Raw genomic sequence first — 13,250 nt, forward strand, 5'->3', positions numbered from 1 at the left:
AATTAGAGAGACGAAAGAAATTAAAGGAATATGAATGAGAAAAGAAGAACTAAAACTATCACTATATGTTGACAACATGATTCTATACTTAGTGGATCCAAAAAATTCCACCAAAAAACTTCTAGAACTAATAAATGAATTTAGCAAAATTGTAGGATGTAAAATCAACACCCATAAATCAAATGCATTTCTGTCCATCAGTGATGAATCCTCTGAAAGTGAAACTAGGAAAACAACCCCATTTACAATAACCTCAAATAAATTTTATTTGGGAATCCATCTAACAAAAGAGGTTAAAGATGTTTACAGTGAAAACTGCAGAATGCTAAAGAAAGAAAGTAAAGCAGACCTTGGAAGAAAGCTCTCCCTTGTTCTTGGATAGGCAGAATTAATATTGTCAAAATGGCAAAAGCACTATACAGATTTAATGCTATTCCAATCAAAATCCAAATGATATTCTTCATGGAAAAGGAAAGCAACCATGAAATTCATCTGGAAAATTAAGAAACCCAGAATAGCCAAAGAAATTCTTAGCAAGAAGAGTAAAGCAGGTGGCTTCACTATAACAGACCTTAAACTTTACTGCAGAGAAATAATAACAAAAACAACATGGTATTGGCACCAAAATGGACTTGTAGGTTGATATAGCATAGAAGACACAGAGACAAACCCACATAAATATAGTTATCTCATATTAGACAAAGGTGCCAAAAACATATATTGGAGAAAAGATAGCCTCTTCAGTAAATGGTGCTGGGAAACTGAAAATCATATGCAGCAAAATGAAATTAAGCCTCTATCTCTCACCCGGCATAATTCTCAACTCAAACTAGATTAAAGACCTAGGAATTAGATCAGAGTCCCTGCACCTAATAGAAAAAAAAAAGTAGAACCAAAATCTTCATCATGTCAGATCAGACCCCAACTCCCTTAACAAGACTCCCATAGCTCAAGAAATAAAATAAAGAATCAATAAATGGGATGTATTCAAACTGAAAAGCTTCTTCTTGACAAAAGAAACAATCAGTGAAGTGAGGAGAGAGCCTACAGAAAGGGCACAATTTTTAATGCACACATTTCAGATAGAGCGCTAATCTGCAAAATATATAAAAAACTTAATATCAAAAAAGCAAGTAACACAATCAATAAATGAACTGGTTCTTCTCAGAAGATGATATACAATTGATCAACAAATACATGAAAAAATGTTCAATATCTATAGCAATTAGAGAAATGAAAATCAAAACTACTTTAAAATTTCATCTCACTCCAGTCAGAATGGCAGTTATTAAGAACACAAGCAACAATAAATGTTGGTGAGGATGTGGGGAAAAGGCACACTTATACATTGCTGGTTGCAAATTGGTGCAACCACTCTGGAAAGCAATATGAAGATTCCTTGGAAAATTTGGAATGGAACCACCATTTAAACCAGCTATCCCACTCCTGGGTCTATAGCCAAAGAAATGAAAAATGGCATATTACAATGATGCAGCCACATCAATGTTTATAGCAGCATAACTCACAATAGCTAAATTTTGGAACCAACCTAGATGCCCTTCAGTAGATGAATGAATAAAGAAACTGTGGTATGTATACACAATTAAATATTACTCAGCATTAAAAGATAATAAAATCATGGCATTTGCAGGTAAATGGATGGAGTTGTAGAATATCATGTTAAGTGAAATAAGTCAATCCTCCCAATCAGGAGGCCAAATATTTTCTCTGATAAGTGGATGCTGATCCATAATGGTGGTGGTGGGGGGGGGCATGAGATGAATAGAGGAAATTTGGATAGGGCAAAGGGGAGACAGGAGTGGCGTAGGGAATAGGAAAGATGGTGGAATGAGATCATTACTGTAGGTACAATTATTAAGACATAAATGTTGTGACTCTTGCTTTGTGTACAAGCAGAGAAATGAAAAATTGTGCTCCATAATGTTTACTATGAATTGAAGTGCATTCTGCTATCATGTATAAAAATTTAGAATAAATAATAAACTTTTAAAAACATATAAAATGATGTAGCTGCAGTGAAAGATAGTATAGGAGTTCCTGAAAAAATTAAAATTATCATTTGTTCCAACAAGGGTAGGTACCTACATCGAAGTGCTGCAATCAGGAATTCAGACAAATATTTGTGTACCCATAGCAACATTATTAACAACTTAAAGGTGGAAACAACCCACATTTTCAGAAACAGAGGAATGATAAATAAAATGTAGTGTATATTCAATAGACTATTATTCAGCCTTAAAATGGACAGAAATTCCAACATATGCTTCAGCTTGCATGATTATTAAGGACATAATGCTAAAGAAAATAAGGCACTAAAGGACTAATACTGTATCAGTCCATGTGTATGAGGATCTAGAGTGGCTAGATTCAGAGGTAGAATTATAAGGTGGTAGCAAGGGGTTGGGATTGATGGATATGGAGGGTTATTCTTTAATGGGTATGAAGATTCCATTTGAGAAGATGAAAACATCTTCTTGAGCTGGATGGTGGTGATAGTTGCACAATGTGAATGCAACTGATATCACTGAACTGTACACTTAAAAATGGTTAAAAGAACAAAATTTATGTTGTATATTATTTACCACTCAGACATACATTTGAGAAAAAGAAAATTAACTCTTCCATTCAGTTTGCAATGTGCTCATTCCACCCCCAATAAAACAGTGACATTTATCACATACTCATTATAAATTCAAATTCTTACTGGGTCTTTATAAGCTTGAACAAAGTAACAGTGTTTAGATTTACTTACCTATTCTGGATTTCAGTACAATCATTTTTTAGTAGAAGGAAAGTGCCACCTACTATCAGCCCCAGTATCAATATGATGGTTATCTTTTCCAAAAAAAAAAAAAAATGAAAATAGAGTTATAATTTTAGGTAAATTTTTTCCACTTTATTTATTTATTTATTTATTTACCAGGGATTCAACTCAAGGTTACTTGACCACTGAGCCAATCCCCAGGCCTATTTTGTATTTTATTTAGAGACAGGGAATCACTGAGTTGCTTAATGCCTTATTGTTGCTCAGGCTGGCTTTGAACTTGTGATCTTCCTGCCTCGTCCTCCAGAGTCTTTGGGATTATAGGCTTGTGTTACCACATCTGGCTTTCACATCATTTATTATGATATTATATATGACTATATAACCAGATACCTCTCTGGAGATAAACACTTTAAATGACTTGGTCAGACCCTGGGAGAATATAAAATCATGTGTGTTATTAGAAAACTTTCCAAACCAACTTAAAAGTGTTTGGGGAACTGACAAGAAAATTGAGCAGTCTACTGGACAGGCTAAAATCCCTTCCAGTGTTCACCAGGAATGGCCAGTCCAAGCCCCAGCTCTGATACTGGACATGCAAATGATACACAGTATGGCAGAGTGATGCAGAAAATTACTTGGGTAACAAACTAACATCCAAGTGGGGAAGAGTTCAGACTTACATGGAACTCTCAACCTTTGCACCAGTGCACATGCATAGTTTCATCCTTCAAGAGGTTCAAATGAAAACAGGATGACTTTACACTCTTATTAAAAATATATATGGGTTGGGGATATATCTCAGTTGATAAAGTGCTTATCTCACATGCACAAGGCCCTGGGTTTAAGCTGTAGCACTGCAAAAATATGAATAAGTAAATAAATAATGTGTATGAAATTTCAGGGCTGGGTGTGTAGGTTAGCAGGAGAATGCTAGCCTAGCATGTGCAAGACACTGGGTTTGACCCCAGCACCACAAAATGAATAAACAACATTTAAAAAGCATATACACACAAATTTTGACAACGGTATTTTTCATGATAAAGACTAATTGTAAGTTGGCTCCCACCTATTCAACCTCTTTTGAGTCCTGGCCTGCATGGGAAATTACATTGTAACTGTCACCAAAGCACTTAACTAGTTTTCTCGGAGGATACCCAAATGCATCCATTACCGTCTCCTTTGTCTGCTTCTCCTTCAACCTCAACCAGTGAAGCCTACAGTCAATGTACCCACCTGAGCTAACAGTTCCTCACCATCCTCACCTACTCAGTCTGTGTACAACTCCCAAGGTTACTGGGCCAGTACCACTTTTTGTTTTTGAAATTATTTTTTATATATTTTCTGGTTGTTGATAGACCTTTATTTTATTTATTTATATGTGGTACTGAGAATCAAACCCAGTGCCTTCCACATGCCATGCAAGTATGCTACCACTGAGCCACAGCCCCAGTCTACCACTTTTCTTTTAAGGATAAAATTCTCACAGGGATGCTTCAATCAACAAAAGATTAAGGGTCAATTATCATGTTTTATTTGAGGGATTCCACATATAATGATTCATGAGTTAAATATAAAAGTATAGGAAATGGAAGTCTAGAGAAAACAAAATACCTTACCATTTATCTTGAAATCTTCAAACTTTAAAAGAAATACTCAATATTATAATTGTATCCACACATGAAGTGATTTGTGAAGAACAGTTTAGACAGGCAACAAGCCAAAATAGAAAAACTAAATCATAACCTGAAAAGACTGGTTTGTAAAGACCACAGGCTGGAAACAATATTATTTAAATGTTTTATTCATAAGATGTTATTCAACAGAAGATAGAAATTTAGGGTAAAATTCATTCTGTTCCATGGCTTCACTACCCTCAGAATACATTCACTTCATGTCAGTAGAAAAAGATGGATCTGCCAATGTGAAGGACACACAGGTCTATGACAATCTATACTTCACTCAGGATAACTTATATTCAGTCTTGCTATCCAGAGGCTCTGCATTCTTTGTTTCTTTAGCATTCACATTGATATCTTATACTAACACAACACCTGTTCTTTATTTTCAGTCGGTTCTCTACCATACAGGCAAATCAGTGAATCCTATGATCATGTCATGGTTTTCAAAGTATATCTGTGCTATTCTTTCTTATATGAAGAAAGAAAAGACACCAGGCAAAATGAAATTGCATAATGGATCAAATGACTGAGCTTTGAGCAAGTGGCCGCCAGTCTCAGTTTTGAAGAGAAGGATTAGAAAAAGAAATCGTACAAATATTTTATTCTGCTTTTGTTCAAATGTATTGAATGAGTATTTCTCAAGACATGTTCTTAGAGAAGTTTGTGTAGTTACTAACAAAATAAATCCATAGTCAAATGTTTAATATGCTCATAGAAAACAATGACTTTCTAAGAGATTAACCACAGGTCTTCTAAATTGGTTTGATCAGGAAATAATTGAACAATAAATCTTATTCAGATCATCCATTCTTTTCAATATCTCCCAAATACAGCCTCTGGTTAGAAATAAAGTCTGAGTCATGTATGTATATATCTAGTTCAAACCAAAGTACAGCTATACGTCAAGAGATACAAGATTTATCAGTAGGAAGTCATAAGTATTTTAACAATTCTATGATCAAAACTTAGAGAAATAAAAATCAGTCAAGATTTCAAACCCTATGCCAAGTAAACTATGGCCGCCAGGCCAAATGAGGCCAAATACCGATTGTTGTTTTTTTTAAGTTGATAAGCTAAGAATGTTTTTTAACTGCATTTTTTAATAGTTGGAGGGGAAAAGGTAAGATTATCTTGTACTATGTAATTTATATGAAATTCAAACTTCAGTGTCATGAATATCGTTTCATGAGAACTCAGCCATGTTCATTTGCTTATGCTTGAGCTACAGCTATTTTCATGCTAAAATGGGTTGACCACCTGAGACAAAGACTAGATGTGGCCTACAAAGCCTAAGACATTTACCATCTGGCCCTTTACAGAAAAGGGTTTGCCTACTCTTACACTGACACTTCAGAGTTCACAAACTTTAACATGAGTTGTTCTGCTAAACTCCAGGAGCTTCAAGGTTCTACCCTTATTTTAGAGATGGCTACTTCTCTGAACATTGTGGGAATTCCTTTTGTGGGATTGAGTTTGCTGATGAGGCTGAACAGGTGACCTGGAGACTCTGGGCCTGGTGTTTGCACCTTAATGAAGCCAAGACCCCAGATAGGCACAATCCTGGTGTATACCAAGTAGCCATGGTCTATTCATGCCCTGCCCATAACTATCATACATGGGTCCTTGATGAGACATAAACCATGTTTAGAGGCAGTACAAAAAAATAAAAAAAAACTTAACACAGAAAACACAGTAAAGAATCAACTCCTTATATATCACCCCACTGTTGAACAATGGGTGATCCAAGTTAATATCTTGCCTGAACCTGGCATGATTCTACAAGACATCAAATCTATTCTCGGAGAATAAAATGTTAGCCTTGATTAACAGAACACAAAAGTGGCCATGTTCTACAGAATGATAAATGAAAAGTTCAGAAACATGTGGTATAACAAACATGACAGCAAGACTGAAACAGGAACAGGCTCTCAGATACATCTGGAAGGTGACAATACTTAAAAATAAAAACTGTGGTTCTCATGTTAAGAAGTCAGTTCAGTAGAACCTACAACAGGCCATTTTTCAGTTCTCAATTTAAATTCAATAATAATAAAAGTAACAACCCCCAAATAACTAGCTAAATTGATTTCCTTATAAATGATGGACTGATGTGAACTTTTTATTATGACACAGAAGTTAGGAATAGCAAAAAAGAAGAAAAAAAAAACTTTAAGGAGTAATGATCAACAATGACCAAAGGCCAGTCAAAAGGAGAAAAAGAACGTTATCATCACATCTTAGTAAAGAGAGTTAATGTGACAGTGTTAATTATTAATTGCTGGGATAGGAAGGGCAGCAGAATACAACAGACACTAGACACTAGTATGGCAGTATGTATAAACGTGGCTGTATAATCAATGTGATCCTGCAATTTGTACATGTGGGAAAAATAAGAATTCATACCCCATTTGAATCAAATGTATGATATATGATATGTCAAGATCATTGTAATGTTTTGAGCAACTAATAAAAAAATTGTTAATTGCTAAGTGTGGTTACTATCTGTGTTTAAACTGAAAACTTTTCAAGATAGCTAGTGCTTTCCAAACATTAGAATCTCTTAAGGAGGAGGGTCAATTACAAGGAACACATTCTGCATACAGGCTCTTTCCTCAGAGAGGGGAAAGTCCAAGGTACTTGCAGATGTATTCAAAGCCATTAGCTTTCCCTCACCACCTAATTTCAAAAGCAAATCAACCCTCTTTTCCCTATCTCTTGCCCTCTCTCTTTCTCTTCTCTATCCCTATTTTGCCTGAACTTTTTGTGTAGTGCCTCCTGCAATCTAACATGCTATATGTTGTATTACTTCACTCATCATCACTCTGCCTTCATATGAAAATAAGTTCCATGAGAGCAGAGGTGGTTATTTTTACTCACTTTGTCTACTACCATATTAGAGTTCCCAAAATACAACTCAAGATCTTGTATTCAAGTTGTGGAATGAATCAATTTATGAAAGTGGACAGATACTAAAAACCCCAAATATGGATTATGTTGTTAGCTTCCATTTATTGAAAAATATAAATTTCTTATTAAGACGATCCCTTACAACTTGTCTGGTTCAAACAATTCTGAGTTATATATTCCAAGAATCACTGAAAATAAACCTTTCCAGAACCAAATTGCATCCACATGAATATTCTACAGCAAACTTAAAAGAGTCTGTAAGATTACCTGAACTATCCAGGGCTGGGGATGACCCATCAAGTTTCTGAACGAACGCCACAAAATCCATCTGAACTGATGGCAGAAGGTGGTGACATAGGTGATCTCCTTGAAGGCTGGGCTCCTGCTATGTTGACCACCTGAAAGTCTCTCTAATTCAGTTTCTGTTTCTCTATAGAAAGGGGATTTGCTATAAAACTGAGCTAATCTTTCGATCACTGGCAGTTTTCCCATTAATAGCTGTTCAGTCTCATTGGCTTTGGAATAAAAGCACAAATAGAAGAGAAACATTATTAATAGGTGACAAACAATTAAAGCATTTTTTCTGTGATTCTTTTCATAGATAACACCTAAATTTTAAAGCTAAGCATAGAAAAATCACTAGCACTGTCATTGCTCTACACATCAGAAAAACACACGGAATTAACATGACTTCTGCCTGGATCTTATGGCTAGAGCAAACTCAAAGACCTTTTCCTAAATATGTGGACCTTAAACGTTAAAATAGACTCCTTACCATACAGAATTATAAGTCTTAATTTAAAAGTTTTGTCCTAGTTTTCTACTATGTGCAAAAGTATGAAGTGCCAATTTCTTTTTCTAAAAAAATGACAAAAATTATCATATTTACTTTTTAATGAAAACTCCTTTACAACTGAGAATAGAACAGAAGTGGTCATTCATAAGCTCAATAAAGAACATCCATAGCTCTTATGGATAAGAAAGTCTATCTGTTAACTGGTATCACAACACCATATGAGTAGGAATTCAGAAAGCCAAGTTTTAATGAGCCACCACAATCCTAAATTTCAGCCAAATCAAGCAGGCAAAGACCTGTGAACCTAAGCTATTCACATACCTTCACCCCCTTCCTCTTGCATTGCTGTCACCGAAGCAGGGGAGTCTCCATTGATGACATCCACGAAGAAGTCTGAAGGGTTATTGAGGAGCTCACAATGGTAACCTATGAAACAAAGCAACCAAAGAACTCAACCTGATGGGCTTGAAAAGTAAAAACTACTCACTTCCAGGGAGTGAGGGAAGTGAGGCTAGGGAAGACAAATCTAACATTTTCTCTGCCATGTTCTTGCTTTCTTCTCACCTCACTGGTTTATACTTTCCTTAATCATTCACAAAATATTTCAACAATGCTTTGTCTCCCAACCCTATGTGTGTTTGTTTGTAAACACACACATATATAATACATATAAATATGTGTGTATGTGGTTTTATTTTATTGTTTTTGTGTGTTTGTGTGTGTGTGTTAACCAATCTTGGACTTTTTAGAACATAATATACTGATCCCTTTTTATCAAGATCAACTGATGCTTATCAGGACTTCTTAAATCTAGATACAAGAAAAAAAATGCCCGGGTTCATTGTGTTTTCTGAGTTCATGAAGCAAATGCTGGAATGGCACTATGCATGTCAACAAGATTGCTTCTCCACCTATTAAATTCAGAGATACAAATTATCATTATCATATCATGCTGCCATAATTCAAAATAGCCAACAAATTCCCAGAACTGAATTCTTGAGAGAACATGACCAGCACAGCACACCTAAACTCTCACCTCAACTTCTCCTGGCACAATCATCTGAACTTGGCCTGAGACCTGAGTCTTTAAGTTCATCTCCTCTGAACTCTCTAAACCCATACATGCTTAATTTTAAGTGGCTGAGAATAAATTAAAATATTAAGATAGCTAGGGAATATTTAAAACTGTATTTGGGGTCATGAAGAAATATCTATAATAATTTCTAAATGTCTCTAAAATGAAGCAGATTGCATGAGCCATTAAAAAGATCACACAATTCAATCTGAAAGAGAACCTGGGAGCCCAGAAATGTTTGCCTACCCAGGTCAAACTTAAGACCAGCCATTCCAGTGGCTAATAATAACTCACACCCACTCAAGCCAATTTAATATTACTAGAAAACAATGAGCATCTCCATGAGCCCTCATAAAAGTAGAACAACATCACTATCTGTTATATGATCTAGAAGAAAATGAATGACACTAGGTCTTTCTAGAAATGTTCAGCTGAGTAGCTGGCTGTGAGTCCAGCCAGTTAATTATTGAACTCTCAGGGAAAGGTCACCATAACTAGGTAGTAAGCCCATGAGAAACACACACACACACACACACACACACACACACACACACACTCACATTCAAAGAGGGGAGAAGAAGGAAAGAGACCTAAACAACAAGCAAACACTGAAAAATGAAGAAGACTCCTGACACTAAACTGACCAAAAATGTTTTGGAGTGGTGCACCCCAGTTGGTCTATGCAGAGACCAAGCAGTGCTCCTGTCCATCCCACTGTCCTCCCCCAGGAGTCTATGATGGAAGGATCTAGTGCCGAAAAGGTCAACCACACCTGCTGATTCAAAGTACTCCAAAGCCTTCTGGGCAGGACCATGGTACATTAGCTTTCCTGAGGCCAATAAGGTGAGGCTGTCAAACAGCTTGAAGATGGAATTCTGAGGCTGATGAAAGGAGAAGATGATTGTTCGTCCTTGCTCAGAAATGCTACGTTGAAAGAAGGAAAATAATGAGTCATTAGATATCTGAACGTTGCACTTCTTAATAAAATACTTTATTGTATGGTGAGAGCATTTATCCAGAGTTTAATTTGATTTTTCAAGTATGAACTTCTCATCTCCTGTTATCTACATGACACTTGGGGAACCTAAACTAAATGTTTTCATTAAAGTAGGTGTGAGTTATTATTAGGGCTGGGACTGGGAATATAGCTCAGTTGGCAGAGTACTTGCTTCACATGCACAAGGCCCTGGGTTCAATCCCCAGCACCACAAAAACAAACAAACAACCCCCCCCCCCAAAAAAAAACTAAAACACTAGAGCCTCTTAATAATGATGCACAACAGTCTAGAATTCATTAAAATGTTCATTGACAATGCAGATTCTCAGACAGTCTTCCCAGAGGTTGAATTAGAATCTCTTAGGGTGAATTCAGGGCATCCATATTTTTAACAAGCATTCCAGGTATGTCTATAAGTATTTATTACATGTTAAAACAATCGTCATTTGCCTACTTCTCATTGATCATTTAAATCTTCTGGCTCTTTAGGATTGTTTGATCTTTATGTCCTAGTTATATAGTTGAAATTAATAAGTACATCCTACCTTATTTCAATTTTTACAATGTTGTTAAACAGTTCCCATATTATTGTCTCCTTCTATTTACAGATATCATTTAAATAAGATCAAGTAACTGACCAAGGAGACAATGTTACTAAAGGACAATGCTGAGATTTAAACTCTTCTCTAATTCCATGGGAGAAATAGTACTAAACTGCCGTTTCACAGGAGTTATTATTTATGGTTAAAAGAAATGGCCAAAATCACTGTTCAATATTGTTATTAAAAATATATGTATATGTGTACATACATGTTGTTTTTGTCACCTTTTATTTGGTTTTACATCTATTTTCCTTGTTAAGAACCTTTTATACCTAAAGGAAATAAAATCAGACATCTAAAGTGACACAATCACATCAATGTTTATAGCAGCTCAATTCACAATAGTAAGCTACGGAACCAACTTAGGTGCCCTTCAACAGATGAATGGATAAAGAACATGTGCATATATACAAAATAAAATATCACTCACCCATAAAGAAGAATGAAATATAGCATTTGCTGGTAAATGGAGGGAACTGAGACTATCACACTAAACCAATTCCCAAAAAACAAAGACCAAATGTTCTATCTAATATGTGGATGGGGATTATAGCTCAGTTGGCATAGTGATGGCCTTGCATGCATAAGGCCCTGGGTTCAATCCTCAGCACCACCGAAAGAAAAAAAAGGGCCAATTAATTTGTGGATGCTAACACACAATAAGGGGAGGTGAGGAGGGAAGAATAGAATTTCATCTGGTTAGACAAAAGGGAATAAAGTAAAGAGAGGGGGATGAGAATAGAAAAGACAGTAGAATGAGACATAACTTTCCCATGTTCACATATAAATACACAACCAGTATAACTCCACGTCATGTACAACCACAAGAATGGGATGGGATTTTAAGTTAAACTCTATATAAGTATAATATGTCAAAATACACTCTACTGTCAAGTTTATCTAAACAGAACAAATAAAAAAATTTTAAATTTTTAAAATAGAAAAAAGAAAACGCTTGGTAATTTGAACTTAATGATTAATGGGGGCAGGGATATGACTAAGTGAAAAGCCAGTTGGAAAGGTCAGAGTATATGAATGGTTTTGTCAACTCTGAACTTTAGGGTGATAAGGGCAAGTTGTTTGTGGGGAGACCCTTAATTTAGAAATTTCTACTTAAGCCAATCTGATTCCCAAGGATCCTGTCTGTAAGTCTAGTTGATAGTGTATGGGGGGAAATGGCAATCATGTTATTAAAAATATTTTATGGCAAAAATCACTTCAATTTACATATTTGATTAAGTAACTAGTGTATGCTATCAGGATATGGCAGAATGCCCTAAGGTATTCTGCCTCCAAGAGAATCAGACCATAAGATTAATGATTTCAATACACTGTGTAAAAGAAGTAGCTAAGGGTTCCTTATTCATAAGCAAGGACAATTGTAACATCCTTCAATCTTCCTGCATCTTCTCTCCTAGAATAGAGATTTGCTTACCTGGATATGAGCTTCAGAGGAAGCAAGATAGTGATAGAGAGGATAGGCCATGAAAGTGGTGTGTCTGATTACTTAAAATACAAAGCAGAGCAGTTTGCAGAGGTGGTGCACAAAGAGAGTGGCTGGAGTGACTGGACCGGATGGCATTAAACAAATGATTTGTCTGAGCAAGTAAGTGAATGTATTGACAAGATGGGAACCAAACCTCTCACTCTCTGAAGTCACTTACATATAAGAAAATGGCAAAGACTCAAAATATCACAGAGAGGTTAAACTGGAATTAGAAATATTATTATGAACTCATGAGCTTTTGAATATATAAACACCAATATTTACATGTGCCTTTTTATTGAAAAAAATATATGTATATATTGTGACTGGGACTGCAGTTTAGTGAGAGAACAGATAATTAGTGTTTGAGAACTATGGATCTCCAGCATAAAAATAAACTGTATATGTATATACATATATACCATATTAGTAAAATGTATTTGTGATCAATATATTTCCAAATAAAACATATAAATGTATTTCTAAATTTTATTTATATATACACATAAAATTTATATGTTTATGTTTCCTAGGTCTGTCTACTAAGGGTCTAGAAGCAATGCTACGCCAATAACAGTGAGAACACTGTGCAACCAGCTCTTGATTTCTAAATATCAACTACACCCCAAGGAACCAGGGTTCTTGAAAGAAATAGCTCACACAGGAACTGTAGTATAAGGGCCTAGAACATCATAGAAACCATGAAGTAAATAATTGTTAGAAGTTTGACTAGGGGAATATGAAAAGAAAACAAAACTCGCATTGACATGGCTTCCACTGATCAAATCAGGGCTAATTTGATTATTAAAACAGTCAATAACAGATTGTAACCAATTGCACAAAATGAAAAGTTAATAGGGAAGGAGAGAAAGGGAAGGAGAGAAATCTCCTCCTTCCATGGATACCAACTAGTGTAAGTT

At 35.6% G+C, this 13,250-nt stretch overlaps 1 protein-coding gene across 1 annotated transcript in view; it reads right to left on the reverse strand.

Moving 5' to 3' along the window:
* LOC143405769 (broad substrate specificity ATP-binding cassette transporter ABCG2-like) overlaps window positions 1-13,250 on the reverse strand; it is a 42,579-nt gene that overhangs the window by 13,357 nt on the left and 15,972 nt on the right. The window contains 4 exon segments of the mRNA XM_076864077.2: window positions 2,774-2,856; window positions 7,642-7,889; window positions 8,492-8,596; window positions 10,018-10,169. Of these exon segments, the coding sequence (XP_076720192.2) occupies window positions 2,774-2,856; window positions 7,642-7,889; window positions 8,492-8,596; window positions 10,018-10,169 (588 nt within the window).

The sequence above is a fragment of the Callospermophilus lateralis genome, chromosome 8 (assembly GCF_048772815.1).
Source record: "Callospermophilus lateralis isolate mCalLat2 chromosome 8, mCalLat2.hap1, whole genome shotgun sequence".
Taxonomy (NCBI): domain Eukaryota; kingdom Metazoa; phylum Chordata; class Mammalia; order Rodentia; family Sciuridae; genus Callospermophilus; species Callospermophilus lateralis.